Source organism: Melanotaenia boesemani, chromosome 15 (assembly GCF_017639745.1).
Source record: "Melanotaenia boesemani isolate fMelBoe1 chromosome 15, fMelBoe1.pri, whole genome shotgun sequence".
NCBI classification, from domain to species: domain Eukaryota; kingdom Metazoa; phylum Chordata; class Actinopteri; order Atheriniformes; family Melanotaeniidae; genus Melanotaenia; species Melanotaenia boesemani.
The window spans coordinates 14,120,463-14,141,086 of record NC_055696.1 but is presented as its reverse complement, the minus strand read 5'-3'; the positions used below and the strand labels follow the sequence as shown (position 1 = coordinate 14,141,086).

Below are 20,624 nucleotides of genomic sequence, written 5' to 3'. Positions count from 1 at the left end.
GAATTCTTCGCTTAATTAAAATCACCATTTTGCAGCTCACCCACAGCACCTAATATTTAAAACAAACTAGTTGACCATACAGTCTACTAGTTCTTAGTTTCTACCATAGTAGAAAATAAGTCTGAAAACTGATATGGCTTCAGATGCACTGACATTAAAGTCAAATACATGGTTTGGGAAAAAAAAGTAGGAGAAAACCTTTGGTTTTCAGTACTTGCAATTGAAAAACATAATGTGCACGTTCAATAGCGTTAACACCGAGACTCACACTGAGCTATTTTTGACTTATTTGTGTCTTAAGGTGGTATCTTTCTGGTCTAAGTAAAACTGAAGCAAATTTTCTAAATAATAAATATCCCTAATTTTTTGGCATGAATGCTTTCTGAGTATTGCATTTGCTCAGTTTGGTTTATAGGTACCTCAAACTCTCAAACAGCAACATACTGCCCTCTGCTGGTAAGAGACACAGCAACTCCTTTCTGTCTGGTATCTTGATTGGAGCCACAGCTCTGCTCTCTGCTCTCCTTCCAGTCTTCTTCTTCTTTCTCTCACTCAATTCTTCCCCATTTGACCCAGTTGGCTGACTTCATGCATATTGCTTAAGAAGCTTAGCGTACACCACTTACAGCACGCCAAAGAGCCAAAGGCCAGCAGTTTTTTTTCTTCTTCTTCTTCTTCTGTTATAGGTTCACTCTCTCTGGGGGTCAGTAAACTTTTATGGAAGTTGCTTCCAGAGCTTGCTGTTGACATTGGAACTGCATTGGATCAGACAAATCTGGAGACTTTTCTCAGAAGAGCCGGACCTGTTTCTTCAGTTCATTCTTTTTCCACTGAGCAAGACGGTCAAACACAGACATGGACATGCCAAAGACTCTATAAAACTCTTCTGGTGAGAGGTGACGCTGTGAAAGGACAGATAAAACCACACAAGAGCAATCATATAATTGAATCATATAAACATGGTCTTGCAAAGCAATACAAACATGATAAGAGAGGGTCAGCCAATTCTGAAAATAAACCCAAAATGACTTTTTCTACCATTCAAACAAGACAGCAGACATACACTAAGCCCTCTTATGAAAGGTTCAATATACTTTCAGTACCCCAGGACATGAAAGTTGTGTTGTAAACATTCACAAGAAGAAAATTCTTTTTTTTTTTTTTGTTTCAGTGTTGCTACCCTGGATGCAGAAACGTTTGAGAAATTTCCAGGCTTTCCACATTTAGCTATGTTTCAGAATTATCTTGAAATTCCTTAATTTATGTAGTCCTCCTTATCAATCTGCTTTCAAATATTTACAATGACAAAGCAAAACAACCAGTCTGAATGTTTTAATAGCATTTATTAAATGCTAAAATGTCCACTTACAAACATATTAATCTGTATTCCTGACAAGTCCTCGAGTCTCTCTCCTCCTAGAAGTTGTCAATGTTACAGCACAGACTGTAAAAGCTCCTAATGTCTACTGATTGAAGTATGCAGAGTGTTCCCATTTGTTATGCCTAACCATAAGGCGATGCATGCTTAATTTCCAGGCATCACATAGGGGATAGTAACCTTTTTGTATTTTTCTTTGTTTTAGAGCTTCAATATGTTCAGCAAGAGCAGCAATAAAATTTTAGGAAAGAATCTACATTCTGTGGCAGGTTACCTCAAGTCTGGCTCTGTCCACATCACTGGGTAGACGCTGCTGCCCTCTGACGGACACCATGAGGGCTTTGTATGGATAGATCTAACAGAAACAAGGAAGGCATTACTAATATTTGCCCGTCTGTGGCCAAAACAGATATGTAATAACATCTGTATTAACAAAAACAGCTGCAATTCTTATAAGCTTCTTGCACTGAAATGCACCAAAAGGCTTTATGTGAATAAAAAAAAGAGAGGAATTACATAAGAATATTGTTTAAAGCAGGTTTTTGAATACATCCCTTAAAATTCAGCTAAGGATTTGAAAAAATAAAACGACTAAAAGACAAAGATTAATTTAATTTTATTCCTGACCAGATGCAGAAATAAAGCCAAAAATCTAAAACTTAAAAAATAGAAAAATAGTGTCTGTTTCCTTGTCTCTGCAAACAAACGTGACTGTTTATACTATAATGATAATTACAAAGGAGAGGCTTGTGGAATTGTTTACCCCTCTTACAAATGACATTGGATGCGAATTGGATGAACTATTATGTAAATTTGAGTTTACGTAGGTGTATTTATATAATTCCAAAGAGGGCTTGCTGCCCTTTAAATCACTTTGGATGAAAATTTTATGTTAAAGTCTAATCTAAACAAAAAACTGCAGCACACTGTCAAAATAATCTACATGCCCTGATATTTGTATTGTATTCATGATTCATCTTGTTATGCAGAGACAAAGCAGCTGGTTCTCATGCACCACACACACTACAACAAAGGATTCTGTTACCCCTTTGTCAGCGTTCAATTATTTCTCTATTTGTGTGACTTTTTTTCTTTGGACTCAGCCAGCTTCACAAAATATCACAGAGTAGAGTGGGTGTTAAGAGAGTGAGATGTGGTGAACAAACCACACGTTTCTTATTTATTATAGCTTGATTCAGGCCTTTCCCTCTTGGCTCAGTAACGGTTTCCTAGCTTTTGCTGCAGTATCTTACCTTGTATTCTGAAAGAAAAGAAGAGAAACACAACATATAGTGACTGACTGTTGCTTGTTTTTTTATTAATACATAAAAAAAGAACAGCATGCTTCACAAGGAAAAGTACATTTTGACTAAACTAAAAGAAGTGTCGATGAGCATATATATAAATGGCTTACCTCTGATTTGCCAATTTACTGAATTACTGCTGTCATACTGGTAATAATCTGCGCCTGCACTCCCCGGCTGCCAGAACACAACAAAACCAGTTTAGGAAAGCGTGGAACTGGCAAAGTGTATTCATCTTCATAGCATACAGCAGACAGAGACTTTAATCTGTGAATGACTGTGTCTACAAATTCATCACAATAATAAAAGGACAATGTCTTGCCACTTGTCACACTTGGCCTCAAGAACCAAACTGATACAAATGGATTTCAAGTTAGGGAGGAAATGAAGGACTTTGTCATATATCACAGTTTAGTGAATGGTCACATCTGTCTTATTCGCTCTCAGTAGCTCTCTTTTCTTTGTCAAACTAACATTTATATGGCAATAAAAGTTACCCTAGTACTTATATATTCTGAAAAGGATTACTATCTATCTATCTATCTATCTATCTATCTATCTATCTATCTATCTATCTATCTATCTATCTATCTATCTGTCTATCTGTCTATCTGTCTATCTGTCTATCTATCTATCTATCTATCTATATGTGTAACCCGGGAAAAAAAAATTGTGCAAATTATTCTTAAATAACTATCACTGATTACTACCAAAAATCACATTCCTACACATCTCATTCTGCTTTACAAGGACAACAAATCAGGCAGTGGGAGAAAAAAGGGGTGACCACAGTCAACCCTCAGGAACTGTAGGCTGACATGGCCTCATACATGGTATCAAACTGAGACTGGGATGAAGTGCACAGAAACAACAATTGGAAACAGGCTCTTACAGGCAGGCCTGAAGTCATGCAAAGAGAATTAAACCTTCATCAGTAAGAAAGAAAAAAAACTCAGGCTGAGATTTGAAAAAGACTACATAAATTTGACTTAGAAGACTGGAGTATGGTAATTTTGTCTGATAAGTCCAATTTTCCGCTTTGCTCAACACCTACTTGTCTTATGGTTAGCAGGGCCCTGACGAGGTCTACCCCCCACAGGGTCTCACACCAACTGTTAAACATGGGCGGAGCATCTGTGATGATCTGCAGGTGATTTAACAAGGCTGGAATTGGGCAGATACATCTATGTGAAAGATGCATTAATAAAGTCGTGTTCAAGGTTAAACTAGAAAATGTTTGCCCTTTTTATGCCAAGACTGTTCCTAAACTCAGAGGATTAGTATTTCCATCAGGACAATGCTCCATGACACACAGCCAGGGAAAGGATCACAACATCAAGACCTCATCACAGCCAGCTCAGTCTCCTGATTTGAGCCCTACTGAAAACCTCTGAAATGACATCGAAAGAAAAATGGATGGTTAAAAACCATCAAGCAAAGCCGGGGTTTTTTTGCACAATCATTGGTATAAAGTTACTTAACAACAGTGTGGCAAACTGGTGGAAAACATACCAAAACCCAATTAATAAAACAGAGTTATTCAACAAAATATACTGAAATTTGAATGTTCTTTAGTCAAAACATTGCTACCATTTAGAGGAGTTTTTTTTCTTTTTGTATTTATTATGTTCTGCAAACGCTGCATCATTCTCTTATTTTGATATAATGCTATTTACATTTTTCTCAGTCGCTTCGGGGCATTTCTCACATCACTATTTACATTTGCACAACAGTTAGTTCAGCCTCCACAACATTTAGTCATTTGCGCACATCATAGTAGCAGTTTCTCATTCCTTCCAACAAATTGCAAATGCTTTTGGACATGCATTAATTGCTTTCATACAACTCTCTGCTGTTTCATAACATTATCATTTGCTAATGTCATGCCAGTCAAAATTAATTATAATTGTGAATGCTGAATAGTCATTCCATATCAAACTAATAGTCCTCATTTCATTGCTTGAGTCATTACATACAAAAATGTTGAACTAGTTGTCAAAATCTGTCAAGCAAATTTTATAAGTATTTAAAAAAATGTTTTTTCCTGAAAATGTCTCCTTAATTCAACAATTTCTCTCAGATGAACATCAGCTTTCACTGATGAGAAGGGGTGTGTGAAGCATTAGTTGCAACCAATGATAAGCAACTTCTCTACAATCACTCAGAGCTGAATCCCATAAACCCCCCACTTCACAAGCATATATGAACCAAGCAGAACATAGTGTGCACCATTTCTAAAATACTGTAACACAGAAATGGAAGGTCAGCCTTGTGGAAGAGGGGTGAGGGTGCAGGGAGGAATGGGAAGGGAACAAAACAGGGGAAGAGGAAGAAGAGGCCAAGTACATAGGCGGATTGCTGATGAAATCAGGGCTACAATTATGGCTCATGTTGTCAATCACAGCCTCACAGTGGCTGAGGCTGGTCGAAGGGTGCAGCGAAATGTTGAGAGAAGCGCTGTAAATTCAATTATTCAAACATTTTGTCAGGAGAACAGGTGTGTATAAATGGACAGTAATTCAGCACCAAACAACCTGAATTGCACTGTCATTGTGTCATACATGAAGCTTGCAGCGGGACAAGAACTTGTCATTTTTTACATTTTACATTTAGGCTTACAGCTTTACTGCATCACAGATTTAGTGTGTTTTTGTAGTGTACAGTAGTATTATAGTAAAGATTTGCCATATCTACTGTAATTCCACCCTGCACCACATAGGATTGCAAGACAACCTTGCAGAGGTGGAAGAGGGCCCCTTTGTGCAATGGCGATTGCAAACAGTGCCATAAGGCTGAGAGCTACAAAGTGCTGTTATAGAGGATGACAACATCTTTGGGAATATTGAATCTGTTTCAATTGCTACAATTAACAGAGTGCTCAGGAGAAATGAAATGAGCATCAAACAATTGTACAATGTGCCATTTGAACGGAACAGCGACTGAGTGAAGGAGATCCATCACCAGTATGTACAGGTAAAACATGTATGTGTTCTATGCATACTCTAATGTTCAGTGCTGTAAACCGTTTGCTTTGTGTAGTGTCATGCACTACACTTACATGACAGTTCTGTGTATGAGCATTTACAGTGCATACTGTACAATATATTGTCCAAAATGCATTATGTTACACAGGAAATGTTGTTATAGTTTTTGTCACTCCCTCTTCTGGAATAAAGCGTGTACTGGAGCTGGAGGCCAGGGAACTGCTACACACATTCATATACCTTGATGAGGCAGGTTTCAATCTGGCAAAAGGCAGAAGATGTGGAAGGAATTGCACTGGACAGAGAGCAACCATTGATGTCCCAAGCCAACGAAGAGGGAAAATTACTATGTGTGCAGCCATCTCAGAAAATGATGTCCTCCCTCCTGGTCCACACAACATCTGCTGTCTTTTTTAGACACTCTTTACAGAGACATAATCCCTGAGAATGAGAGGGGTCTAAATGGAGACCATCTGAATAAGCATGTTGTTCTTTGGGATAATGTCTTAGATGTCATCAGACAGTGGTTTGCAGCACATGCTAGATGCTGGTGGAATACCTTCCTCCCTACTCACCATTCCTAAATCCAATAGAGGAATTTTTCTCTTCCTGGAGGTGGAAGGGAAGATATATGACCGGCATCCACATACCCAAATGGCCTTGCTAGTGGCCACGGATGCAGCATGTGATGACATCACAGCAGAGTCCTGCAGAGGGTGGATTCACCACTCAATGAGATACTTTCCTCGCTGCATTGCAAGAGATGATATTTGCTGTGATGTAGATGAAACTATGTGGCCAGACAGAGAGGAATGTCTGAATGTGCATGAATGATTTACAGTACTATGTATGTTGTATGTTCAGTTCCAATATGTACTGCAATATTGTTTACAGTTGTACACAGCTCTACCCAAAGAGAGGTTATGTTTGTTGTAAATAAGGGTGTGTTTTTTCTTTTGCACACTGCTGTGAACAAATTAGAATTGCAAAGAGCATATGCAGTAAAAATGTGAAACATACATATTCAGTGTCTCGTACTCAGTTACCTCACTAAATACAGTAAGGTCCAACTTTACTGTAGTTTTCAAATGGCTGTGCAAATAGTATACAGTGCTGTCTTGACCATTTTCAGGTAGTATCACCAAGATCTGACTTTTTTGCATTGGATAACATTAACAGAGTAAACTGTCATAATGGAAGCATGACAAAGCCATTTGGTTATCTTGTTCATAAACAATGGTGTCAGGACTTTTCATCTTCATGACGCTGACACTTTCACTGACATGAATACCTGCTTTTGAGGAATGAGCGATCCATTTTGAGCAAGTGACATGCTTTTGCAGGTTATTGACTAGGTTTTGCAGTTTGTACTGATTGTTTTGAGAAATGCATTATCTGTTGTGCAAATAAATAGTGATGTGAGAAATGCACCAAAGCGACTGAGAAAAACTGTCATTTAAATTCATGCTTTAAAAACAGTTGTGTTTGGAAATTAAGATAAATATTGTCAGCAGTTCACAAAACACGAAGCAAAGTTGTTCAGTTCACCAATACTTGGGTTTATGAAAGATAAAACCTATGAAACTGATTATTTTGCGGTGATCTTTTCATTTTTTCCTAGAGCTGGATATATGTTTGTATATAAATCTTGGATAAAAACCTGGATAGTGCCATGTTAAAATTTTTCAGTTTCTGATACTCAACTGAAACACATTGTTAGCATATATTCATAGTCCATAAATCAAAGAATATACCACCCACAAGTGGGGAAAAAAAATGTCATGACCCTTTGTAAAAAAAAAACAAAAAAAACAACAGAAGTAAAGATCTGTATCTCAAAGCCAAATAAAAAAAAAAAAGTTAAAATAAAATAATTATCAGTCTGTGTTTTGTGTTGGGCTCCAACAAGTGGTAACAGAAGTTTGATGGTATGTTATCTCAAAAAATGTAATAAAATGTTATGAAAGCAGAGACTTGCATCATAGCCATACAGTGCAAATAATACAAATATATACACTCACACACACCAGATACCACACTGCTTACCCTGTTCAGTCCATTCCTGCCGTAGCCTGGCAACGAGGAAGATTTGGCAGCGTATGAGTCTGGAAGAATAAACATAAAACTGTGTTCATAAACAAGCAAGTACAGACCCTCACTTTATTAAGACATCCAATTCCTCTATTGTTTGTGCCGCTTGCATTTTAAATGTATGATTTTTTTGTATAGAAGAGGAGAGAAAAGTGTGTACAGCCTCTATATGATTTATTTAATCTTCAATCAAAGTGAGTAATGGGTTTTCCTGATTATACAGGAGCAATTCTTTAGACACATTGTGTTTATTTCCAAGTTTCCAAAGGAGTTTATGAGCCATGTTACTGTGCTACATCAAATGTTTTCCTATCTGTGTACCATATAATATCCAGCAAATCTTGGTCACAGTTTCCTATTATCTGTTACTGTTTATTCTTTTACGAACTGTGGGCAAAGCTTTCATGCATTAATAACAGCTCACCAACATCTTACTTACATGTTGCTGAAAGATTAGAGAAAAGGCTTATAATCAGTCGTTGTTCTCCGTGTTTCTAAAAATATCATACTGGGGAAAGATCTACTGTTACAGTAGCTGCAAGAATTCAAAGCGGCAGGATTTTTGTCACATACCGTAACTTTTGGTTTGATTCTCAGAGCTGCGATAACCATTAATAAAAAACGTCCCAAGATAATCTTGTGTAGAGATTCCCACATAGATCAGAAGCATCTGGTAGACCTTTGAGGCATAATGAACAAACATTCCACATATGGGGTTCTATGACATGCATGTTTACAAACTAGCTTGCAGGAGGATTATTATGCAACAATGATTTTTATTTTTATGTATTTATTTATTCTATTGTAAACATTAATTTTTCCTACTATTCTAGCATGATGGCCGCATCCTGGTAACCAATGGTAACCAGCAGCTTCCACATGTCCTCCAGCAGGGCCTGTGTTTCTTGTGTGCACTGCTAAAGAGGCAGCAGCAGAGGACAGCATAGTCACACAGATTCACTGAAGCATCTCTGCATCTCTAAACTACTTTCACTTCTTTACTGATGTTCCTTGTTTCAAAGTTTCATCACTGACTCCTTTGTCATTTCCTCTTCACTCGTTTCCCTCTCCTTCTTTTTCCTCTGTTCATGTGGTTTGTTTATATTTTCTTTCAGCTGCTACCTCTCCTGTTCACTTTCATGTTTAAAGGAATTAAATTGCACAGCGATGTCAGAGAGCTGGGGCAAAATACCATGATGCAGCAGAATACTGGCCAGTGTACAGCCACAGCACAGCACGAGATGCTGAACTATAATGAGTGTGTCATCTCCCACACTCTTTCAACAAGAAATGAGACAGCGTCTCATAGATTGGATGTGGTGTTAGCTGCAGAAATATAGCTGTTTCATCTAAGTGTGCTTTGATGCAAAACACAGCAAAAACTACAAGCCTAAGCACTCCATTCATCAGTGTTTTGTTGTACATGTGCTACTACATAATTACTACTGCTGCTTTCTAAATCCTCATTTGAAAGTTTATGTAATTTTTACCAACTACGATAAAAAAAAAATAAATAAAAAAAAACTTATGCTAATAGTTAAAAAGTGTAATTTTTCCTGAACAAATCTGGAAGACAAGTTGGGATGTCTGCAATGAAAGTGAGCCAAAGTAAGCAGAATGGTCCCACACTTCATTACTCTAAAGATTTAATAGCAAGTAGCAATAATAAAGACCCATCAAATAAGACTATTTCCAAAATTATAGTCAGATACAGTATAATGTTTGCTGTGTTTGCTGGTCATAAAACAGATGACGGATTCATGTCTGTGAATTCAGTATCAGTCCTTCGTCATTCATCCTCCCACCTGTAACCCATCAGATAGAGTTGTGTTTGTGTCCAAGTGTGAACCGATAATTATCTCCCACTTACAGCTCTGCTGCTGCCACAGCAGAACCAACAGGATAAAGGAGATAATGGGGAAGTTGGTTCGACGTGTCGCTGCCCTTCTTAGGCTGAACGCAGAAAATAAAACACATAGATGAAACACTCACCATTGTCGGCACTGCTGATGGACCTGGGAGCTGAGGACAGAGAGGTAGGATAGTTGTTTTAATTTCACCTGCTTCACATCCTTGAGAGACAAATCTCTGGGATCGGAAGGCATTTGTCTCAAATTTAGCAACTTTGTTATCTTTGTTATTTGCATGAAGAACTTTGGTTTCAGAAAGATTTTTCCAAAAATGATAACAGAAAGACATCAGGATAAAATGTTGCAAAAACAATAAAGAAATAAATAATTCCACTAAATAGTTTCATGTAAGTAAAAACCAGATTTATCCAAAAGACCCAACAGTGTTGAGTGTGACTATTAACCATAATGTAAGTAGATAAAACAGGTACCATAAAAATGCCATAACAAAATAAGGAAAATTTTGTCAAAAATTATATTGATCAGTGGACAAATAAGACATGGCTTAAGTAAATACTGGGATTCCTTATGTGCCATCAGTATCTGCATGAACCTCAACAGCTGGAGGTATTTGTTGGTGTTTCCCCTTCAACGTCTCCATCTGCTTTATAACACCAACTATTATTGCAGCTTGCAACTCTATTGCCTTTTGCACATGGTTCATATCAGCATCTTTGATTTCATAAACATGAGCAGACACGAGACTTTGTTCAGTCGAGTTAATAAATTTAGCACACAGTAAAAGTTTTCAGCGAAAGGGAAATAATAAATCCAGCTGCTGTGAGATATCTATAAAACATCAGCTGTGTGGAAATATGTTGCTCACACCATAAGTATGCAGGCATCACAATCAAGACCTACACATCATATGACATATAAAGCACCACTGTTCATCATGAGCTGGTTTTTGCCACTCATGTTTAAAATATAAATGTTTGTTGCACCCCCACACAGCACTTTGTAAATTTAACATACTGAATCTTGAGATTTCCATCATACATATTGTGGACACAAGAATAAAGGAATGAGACTGGGAAATGATATTTCATTTTTAAGAACAAATTTAATTTAGGGCTGTCAAAAATTATGTGTTAACGGCATTAATTAATTTGTGTAATTAAATGCACTAAAGTGTAATTAAAAGCCCCATACTTCTGTCATTTCTCTGTTATGACAGCGGGACATGGAGAAGCATGATGGAAAAGATCAGCCGGGGGGTTCTATGGATGTACTTGAGAATAAACCGAGCATTAACGAAGCAACCCATGGGAGTCTGTGGAGAATGGGGGTGTTTTAACACACACACACTTTTCCCGGTGAGAGGGTTCCACTCCCGCACTTTTCCCACATTATCTTTTAAACTTGCGATGCCCAGCCTGCGTTTTGCACCTACGTGTTTGCTCTAGAAGATCTCTGGTCATCTTCGTTTGTGCAGCAACAGCTGTCGGTGATCAGTTGATCGGCTTTTGTCTTCTTGCGTTTATGGTTCAGATGAGAAAGAGGAAACTAGCGCTTCATGATTCACGCCATCACGCATTTACCCCAAAGTGTTGTTTTTGGCAGGACCTTCTCTTAAAAAAGTAGCTGACAAAAGGAAGAAGCTGTAGAACAGATTTATACTTCAGCTATGCAGGTGTGGGTCTAGAAAAGTTCTGATGGGGGCCGGGCAGGAGCACTGACCAGGAAAAGGGAGCACAAATGAGACCTATTTTTAGGTCTAAATTTTATTCAATATTGAACTGATTATTACAACTAAAGTGATCATCTAATGTAAAAAAAGTGAAGAAAAACTTGTAAAACAAACAGCCCATGATCTATTTTATCAACAGTTGTTTACTTTGGGTGATGCTGCTGTAGGACTTTTATCACTCAATGATAAAAGGAAAAACATGTTTGTATCCAGTTTTATCAGAGTTTCTTCATCAATGTTGGCTGTTTAACTTCAGTCACCACTTCTGGTGGTTTTATAACAGATATTATACCATGGTCTGGGTGAATACTCTATTCTGATTGGCTGGAGGGTGTCCATTAAAAAGTGATAATGGACACCTATAAAAGAAGTTCCGGTGAAATAGCCTCATTGCTGTAAATTATTGTGCTGGCTAAACTCTATTGTATAACCGTAGCAACAGAAACTCAGACGCCAGGCTGGGAGCACGCCTGAGTCTGTGACGGTGCATCACTGTGAAAGCAGTTGCAGGCTTATTGGACTCCGTCAGTCCAGGAGAGGCGAGAATGGAACAACATTTTATCATCCCGCAACGTCCCAACCAGCAGTGGTCAGGATCCACAAACGTTAAATCTCCGTCCTTCAAACGCCACTATGGACATGCCAGTATCTTTATGAAATGTCACGATCAACGGCAATGTTGCATTTAATTTTAAATTGGTCGTCACCTGTCTTTCTTTCTTGATTACCTTACTTACTTGCTTGATACATAGTGAATGATGGATAACATTATACAAATGATTTAGGATAGACTTACTTGCTTGATACACATTTAATGATCAGAGTGAATGGTGGATAATATTTCTTGCAATAAAAAAAAATTTAGGAAACAATGGGCTTTGTTTGAAACAAAATGTTGCATCATCCTCTGGACACACGCAAGCTGTAAGAGTTGCACCCGCCCCCTGAAATGATACTTTGTATCACGTAACATAACGTTAAGCAATCATCTTCCTTCCTGTCACGGTGGTTGCCTATAGTCGGAATCTCCCAGCTGTCCCTGAAGGCATCCTTCCTCCAGTGCGCTCCTGATTATTGATGCGCTCCACCTGCACTGCGTGCTTTATATACCAGTGCACAACACCACTCCTTTGCCAGATCGTCTTGGTTAACTCCCTGCACGTTTCCAGCCCTGAATTCTGCCTGCCTGCCTGTTTTTGACCTCTGACCCGTTTCTGACCTGGATATTGGATTTTTGCCTGTCCCCTGTCTGGTAACTCTGATCTTCTGTTATTTGACCCAGCTGATAATCTGACCCCTGGACTGTCTATTTGGATTTGGATTTGGATTTGGATGTGGATTTGGATTTGGATGTGGATTTGGATTTGGATTTGGATGTGGATTTGGATTTGGATTTGGATGTGGATTTGGAATTGGATTTGGATGTGGATTTGGATCTTGGATTCGCAACCTGTTCTCTCTCTCTCTTCCGCTGGAGGAACCATCCGGACCCCCTCCCCTTCTTTGAACACATACCCAACTCAAAGTCTCAGTATAACCATCATCTTCCCTTGCTAACCCATCCTGTTTCAGCAGCCCCGACAGACGCAGCGGATCTCCTCTCTGTTATGCAATACAGGAATTCTACCGGCTCGCTCCAACTTCTCCCGCCGGTACGTAATCATCTGTATTCATAAATCCCCATTTTGTCACCTGTTCTCACCTTGGCTCTCCTATTCTCGCAGGCTAGTGAGCAGCGAGACCAGACCTGGTTTTTCCTGGAAGCAATTCACAACTCTACAATAAATCTGTTTCCTATCCAATCCTCTGTCCTGACACTTATTGTGGTCCAGTTTGCTAAAACCATTACACCTTCCCTCCACTGATCAGGTCTAATATAACAGCTGCGGCCGACCGAGCTGCAGGTTCTGTGTCAGAGCCGGTTGCCTTGACAACGCGTCACAACTAAATAGTCTACTCACCTGCTTCTTGAGAATAACTTAGGATTTGAACGGTAAAAAACAACATTAATGTAACAATAATTGATTTAATATTTCTTTCTTTCGTAAGTGACCGTGGTATAAGTGGGATAATACACTTCAAGGTGTCTACTACCATAAATTAATGGACTTCACGTTGGATGGTTCACACCTCCGTGTCATCCATTAATTTATGATAATGGACACCTCGTTGGGCATTATCCCTTACTTATCACCATGAAGACAGTTGGTGAGATGATGATATATGAATTCTGTATTGTGATCTAGAACATGGAAGAGATGATTTAGAACAACATCTAGAAGTACATTGCATGCTGCATTTACTGACCCTTGGATATCTGATCATGATTGATTACTTTGAAAGCTGTGATTAGCCTGATTAAAAATTTTACTCATTTGACAGCCCTAATTTAATTATATGCATATAAAACACTGACAATGCCAACTTGTTGATGTTTATAAGACTCTGTGTCTACTACATTCCTCTTAAAGGTATTGGATTCATTTCAGAAGTGAATGACCGTGAGGTTGCACATGAAAAGCATAGATTTGCTTTCTGGGGAGGCAGACATCAGGGATCAAGCCACTAATCTTCACACTGCAGAAAGATTGTTCTACTGCACAAAAACCAAGAGACCTCTGACATTGACTTGATATCTAACCTCTAACCTCTGAACCTCTGATGTAAGCAGGTTCAGAAAATGGATCATAACAATGTGGTCTCCAGTGACTACATTTAATTAATGCTGGACATGATTTAACAAAGAAAGATTGCAAACATTTTATTTACAATGAATTTGTCCCTAACAGGAACAATTGCACCTGATCCAAATGTTTCATGACTGAAATTAGTTCATGATTGAATTGGATTTCTTATTTTAAGTAACCAAAAGGAGCTGTGACTGCTTCCATCACTTTTATGGCTTCCTCTGAAAACCAGATGAGTGGATACCTGTCAGGATTTGTGGCCAGTAGGATAATAGCAGATACCATAAAACCCACAATGATTACACACACCTCTCTGCTTGTGGCTCTGCTGTTCACTGAGTTAATTTCTTACTCCCTCCCTGCTCACTGCTCTCTAACCCTGATTTACCTCCAGGACTTCATGTCATACATCTTCTCTGAGCAGCCCCAAATTGCTTTAGCTTCTTAGTCTCTCGCTCTCCGTTACATCTAATGCACTTTCTATCATGTTCACTCTCTGCCTCTTTTGTTATAACACCCATCCTCTGTTATTCCCATCTGGCTTCCACCTACAACAAACTCTCACTCTCCCTTTTCATTCTCTATAAGTCTCCCCATGTCTGCCTCACTCTTACAAGCTGCTGAAGGCAAAGAGGAAAGTGTTCAGTGAAGGAGTTGATACGAAATCTGAACACCCCACCTTTTTTATTGCTTGGTCAGCATCACAACATGACTCACTCATTCTTTCTGCCATGAAGTGCCTATAAATTATTATATTTATTATTGCTTCTAATTAATTTAACCTTGTATATTAATGCCATAGGTTTGTTAAGGTTTAGGGAAATAAACAACTTGGTAAGATTAGTAATGCAATGAAGTAGGTGTGTCAACAGACTCTTTTATTTGAGGAATATTAAGACTGTATGTGTGTGGCCACTGGGCTTTATGGAGTTAAATATTATGTCCACCATCGTAGTTTTAAAACACCAGTTTAGAAGAATTCTGGTTTAATGAATTAAGGCATTGTAAAATGTTAAATTTTGACCTGATGAAGATGTTTTGAGAAAATTTGATTTAACACACATTATAATTCACCCTAATGGAAAGAAAAGTCAAATTCAGTAGGAACCAGTCCAATAGCTGTTGGGATGTTTTACACAAAATCATATATTTCAACATCCTTGTATCATTGAGTGAGGGTCAACAGATCACCAAAAATCAGAAGAATATATAACCTGGATGAATGCATCTACAAAAAGAGGACTAAAGGTTAAACATGACATAGAAAAAAATTTGTTCATGCACTTGTTTTCTGTAGACTTGACCTGATCATATTTGACCATCTGCCTTGAGGCCTGTGCCCTAATCTGCCCCATCCTAACAATTTTTAAAGTAAAAAAGCAAAAAAAAAAAAAAAATAAAAATTTGAAAAAAAAAGAAAAAATGACAGGCCTGACACTTACAGCCGTTAAGGGAGCTATATTCCAGGCTGTTCAGTGCCTCCTTGCTGTTACACCGGGAACTCCGTCTGCTCCCCCACTGGTCATTGTCAAACCGACCTGATCGAGCTTTCATCTCTTCCTTTAGAATCATCCTGCCAATTCCCTGCAGGTGGGGGTGGGGATGGGGTTAATCAGAAGGGAGGAATAAAAAAAATAGTTAAAGGGATGAGAGGTGAAGGTGTAAAAGGAAAGATAGATGGAGCAATAAGATTTGAGTTGATGGATGATGATGGCACATGGCAGAATGAGAGGAAATGTGATGGTTGTAATTGAAGGAAAGAGGGAGAGAAGACCACAAGAGCATCACTTTGTGTCATGTCCAGTGGGTGAGGTTGGAAAAAAGCATTTAATTAACAGGCTCATTAAATATTAACACTCACTTAAATTATAAAAAGGAAGAAACAGGATGATGTTTTCCTCTCTTACCCTGTTTATATTATGATTCCATCCATCCTCCTCTCCTCCAGATGAAAACCTTCTCACCCTGGAGACTAGACAGAAAAAGATGGAGAGAGTGACAGGGAAATGGGGGGGGGGGGTAAAAGAGAGCAAGTGAGAAGAACGAAGAAGTGAACATCAAAGCCCATTTCTGCATTTGGAAGTTCACTTTTAAAATCTCTCATTGAGCCCTGTAGGTACTCTGAGGTAAAGCACATGAACATACCCTCATATATTTCTGCAGTGGGTATTTTCAGTGTAAAAAAAAGAAAGTGTTAAATAGAGTACCTTTTGGAGAGCCAGTATAGGGATAGTAGTTGGAATCCGTGTGATAATTGATGAGATTTTCATTGGTCTTAGTTTTATTTGCTGAAGGAGAGGCAGATACGTCTGATGGAAAAATAATCAGAGAGGAAAAAAAAAAGGATTTTTACAAGAAGAACATATTTTTATTAATGACATACTTTAAACATTTTACTTTTGATTTTAAACGTTTTTTGCCAAAGAATTTCAGGGTGATTTCCAGGCTCAAAATCTTTTTTTTTTTTTTGAGTTGATTGTTCATTTCTAAATATTTCTCTGACCAGCATGAGTGTAAAGCCTTTTTTTTAACGAATCCATGAAAAACAAGATGACAACAAAGAGCAATTACACACAAAGAGGGAAGAGCACAGCATGGGAGAAGAATGGAGGAGCAAAGAGGAGGCACATAAAACAATAAAGGAACAGGTAACGGAAAGGAGGTCAGATAAAATATGATGCACAATTTCTCATTCAGCTAACTTGTTGGGGGTGTTGCAACAACACTGACAGTGGAAAAAAGTAGGCAGTGATATGAAATATGCAAAAGATTTAAACATGTTGCCCAAATATTGTTCAGCTATAATATCTGATATAAGTTTATAGGTACGGTCATTCACAACCCATGTTGGATATGTTTTCTGGTTTTGATCTTTTTCTGTTTACTTTGTTTCATTTTTTGTCACTGAGAAGATGTCGTCATTCTCTCTTGTCCTCAGCTTGTCACACCCGCATGGCTAAATTATTATGTTCTTCTCTCAGTTTCTTTGCAATATAACTAAATAAGATACCTATTTGAGGTTGTGGGAAGTATTATGAGTTAATAATTTTATCACCATCAGCTCATCCCTTGCTGTACTGGTTTTAAACACAGGAGGTACCCCTAAAGTGTCACTTTTGGACATACAGTCTGAGCTGGTAATATAACAGTCCGAGGATGTGTTGTCATATCAACGAGGAGGATGTTGGCAAAACTTTCCCCATACTTAACACTTCTCTATTGTTTTTACTTTTGTTACAGTCATTTAATGTCAAGGTTGGAGAAGGGTCAATCTGCCCCCTGTGCATCAGAGTAAAGGCGTTCTCCAAACACTGGAAGCTGAAACAAAGAGCAGAATTGACTGATGGGGCAAGATAATGAGTTGTTTAAGGATTAATCTAACCTGCAGCAGATGGTGGAAATTTTTGCAAATCAGGTAAGATCTGAAGGATAATTGAAGCTAACTGAAACTTAGAATAAGGACAACAGAAGAGTGAATCTTTAGCATCTAACACAACTCAAACCATTAAATTGTAAAACCAGTTCAACAATACTTAGCAGATTACATGAACCATGTTCTAACATGGATCTTCCTCAGCTGAGCAAATGTAGAGAGAAACTGAATAATTGCATGATTTAAAAACAATGCAGTCCAAAAATAAATAACAAAGATTTTGTTCAAGCTGATTTGACATTTTTCTGACTTGAGTTGATTTAAATGTTGGACTCTTCCTTGACTCTCTAACAGAAGATTATACTGACTACTGCAGATAAGACACCGATGCACATAAGAACAGAAAACTTTAAAAAACTGAAACAGGAAATATCTTTTAAAGACATATGAAATATTTTTTATTTTTACTTGCAGCCAGCTCTGAATGTCTCATATATTATCACACTAATATGCAGCTGATAATGTTAATTTGCCATAACATGAAAACTGCTTTGTAACATGATTCATGCTTGAAATTTAAATTCAAATGTATGACCCAAATCACAGATTGCTCGCTCAGACTGAGGAGATGGGGTTTGTCAGCATTTTGTAGCTCAGCGTAAATCATGCACAGGTCTTTCAAAGGAACTGTAACTCTGTAGGACCTGCCACCTGTGCACTGATGGATCACCTGCCCACTCAGTATTTGGCATTGCTTCTCTAATTTGACTTCAACTCTTGAATCACCAGCGAAATCTGTTATCTGATTTTTGACGTGAGAACAGCTATCAATCCTTAAGCCCCCACCCAAGACCCTGCTTCTCTTTAGCTTTGTATAGTTAAGTACAATTTATTGTATATGCACTATATTGCTGCATCAGCATGATCATAATTATGAATGAATGCTGCTTTCCACACCTCGTCTCAGGACATCTTGAAGTTCTAATTCAGACACAGAAATCTCACTTTTACATGTTAAAAATCTCAGCACAGAATGATTTTTACATATAACATTTTACATCATTAGTGGTAAAAGCTAAGTACATTATCAAAGTGAATATGGGGGAGCAAAAACACTCATATGATGACATTGACAGACACAATAAATAAAGACAGACTGCCAGAAAAAGGTCAGCATTCCTAACTTTCTTGGTGTCTTTCCATAGTCAGCTTTACAGACAAAATATCTTACTGTAAATGACTTTTATTACTGGGCATGTTGTTTTAATCAGGCAATAATTCAAAGCAGTAAATCATCAAACTCTTGAATAATTTGCTGTGGTATGTTTGCTGATAAATGTTTTTTTTTTTTTTTTAATGATTATCAACTATGAGGTAGTGTTTAACTCAACTAGATGAGCGGCCACCTCGAATACAGAGGCTACAGCTTCTTAGCACAGCTAGCCCAGGTTTGAATCACAGCTTGGGCCACTTTGCTGCACGTCATTCCCTGCTCACTCTGACCCCCTTCCCTGTCAAATTAATGTCAATTAAAGGCCACAAGGGCCTAAAATAAATTATTATCAGCTAATTTTAAGTTAATGGCAAACCACTGCAGACCTGGTACACTCTATGCCATTTTTAAACCCAGTGTAGCCATCACCTCTTCTACATTAATAAAGATAGAAACAGAAATGAAGAATCACAGTCTCAGATAAATTTTCAAATATGATCTTTAATTCAGATCATCCAATTGAACTCTTGAATGGAAAATGGGCAGTGGTAAATTGTGGCTGAATCAAGTCTGTGCAGCCTTTCAGGAGAATATTTTTACTGATTACTTCCCCTCTAGGAGCATTTAGTGGGCGAGTGAATGCCATCAAAAGCACAAGGCTTCCACAGACAGAAAGGTGACAAAAATAAATAAATGAATAAAAAATAAAACTGCTTAGAACCTTTAAATATTTCATTAAGTTAGTCAAACAGATTTTGAACAAAGAGTGTACAAAGCTACTGGCTGGATGGACATGGCAAGGGTTTGACCAACCTTGTCTCTTGTAGATGGGAGGTTTCCTGTAGATGTTGGCTTCATCAGAAGCTGTGAACAGAAACAAAACTATAGTTAGTCGGATAAAGTGAAAGAAAATTTAAAAAGGACAGTAATAGGGGACGAAAATTGATTCATCCCACCAAAATTGGCTGTATACATAAACAGTCTTCTGAATCATAAAGCTGACAACACAAGCATTAAATGGGTGTAGCAGGGGTGGTGATGTGCATCCAGACAACCTGACTGACATGCAGAGAGGCTGATTAATACAGCTTCGTAAGTTTTATACAAAAGGAGAAGCAGATGGCACAGGAGTTAAGAGGCTTGATGAGAGCTATTCAAGGGTGGAGGAAAGAGGGAAGCAGGGTAACATGAAGAGGGAGAAACTGAGAAAAGACAGAAATGCATTTTGTAGCTCTTATTTGCTGATACTGATTGCTTGAAAGCACCAGAGGCATATGCCACTGTAAGTAAAAATAGTTTATGCTCTGCCATATAAAACAAATAGAAAAATATAGTAAAATATATTTATCTATAATTCCTGGCCACCGATCCGACTGAGCTGGAAGTTTGAGTCCCAGTGGGCCATCCAAGCTAAATCTGTATGCCCTTGTAGTATCGGGAGGTACTTTCGATAAAAGCATGTGCCAAATATATTTTGCTCAAAAAGCATGAAGAGCTGGCAAAGGAAAACTTTAAAAAAAAGAAAAAGAGCAACAAAGGGAAAGCCGCATTGATAAATAGACTGAGGGCAGGCGGAAGGAATGCTGGAGGGGAAAAGGAACAGCTTGCAGTGAAAAGATGAAGCCCTTTAAAAGACAGGAAACCAGGAAACATTCAGGGTGGAAGTGGGTATTCAACTGACCAAATAGTGGGTTAGTGCACTTATGAAATAAAGTGAGTCTGCATAAGTTGTTTGATAAAAGTGGTCATCCAGAAAAGCTGCAGATCAGCAAGATAAACCCGATTCTCCACTAGAGAACACAGAGGAGGATAGTCTCATTCACATAGGTGTGAAAACTAAAGTGGGGCGTTGTGTTCTTATATCTTTATGAAAGTAAACGTCTGAAAACTAAGATGGCTTTGTTTTTTAATTTGGCATTTAGAACAAAAATAACAGATAACAGACCCCCCTGTTTACAACAATCCCAGCACAAATAGCACAGTATCTATCACAG

At 38.1% G+C, this 20,624-nt stretch overlaps 1 protein-coding gene across 2 annotated transcripts in view; it reads right to left on the bottom strand.

The window, feature by feature from the left end:
* Nucleotides 1–288: 288 nt before the first annotated feature.
* The window catches only part of LOC121654862 (actin-binding LIM protein 3-like), a 53,358-nt gene continuing 33,022 nt past the window's right edge, over nucleotides 289–20,624 (bottom strand). For both annotated transcript variants that reach the window (XM_042009201.1, XM_042009202.1), the window contains 10 exons: nucleotides 19,444–19,494; nucleotides 16,252–16,353; nucleotides 15,952–16,016; nucleotides 15,487–15,628; nucleotides 9,750–9,779; nucleotides 7,713–7,771; nucleotides 2,793–2,859; nucleotides 2,632–2,639; nucleotides 1,653–1,733; nucleotides 289–902 (listed from right to left, as the gene is read on the bottom strand). In XM_042009201.1, coding sequence (XP_041865135.1) covers nucleotides 789–902; nucleotides 1,653–1,733; nucleotides 2,632–2,639; nucleotides 2,793–2,859; nucleotides 7,713–7,771; nucleotides 9,750–9,779; nucleotides 15,487–15,628; nucleotides 15,952–16,016; nucleotides 16,252–16,353; nucleotides 19,444–19,494 — 719 coding nt within the window. In that variant the 3' untranslated portion in view covers nucleotides 289–788. The remainder of the gene's footprint in view (nucleotides 903–1,652; nucleotides 1,734–2,631; nucleotides 2,640–2,792; nucleotides 2,860–7,712; nucleotides 7,772–9,749; nucleotides 9,780–15,486; nucleotides 15,629–15,951; nucleotides 16,017–16,251; nucleotides 16,354–19,443; nucleotides 19,495–20,624) is intronic.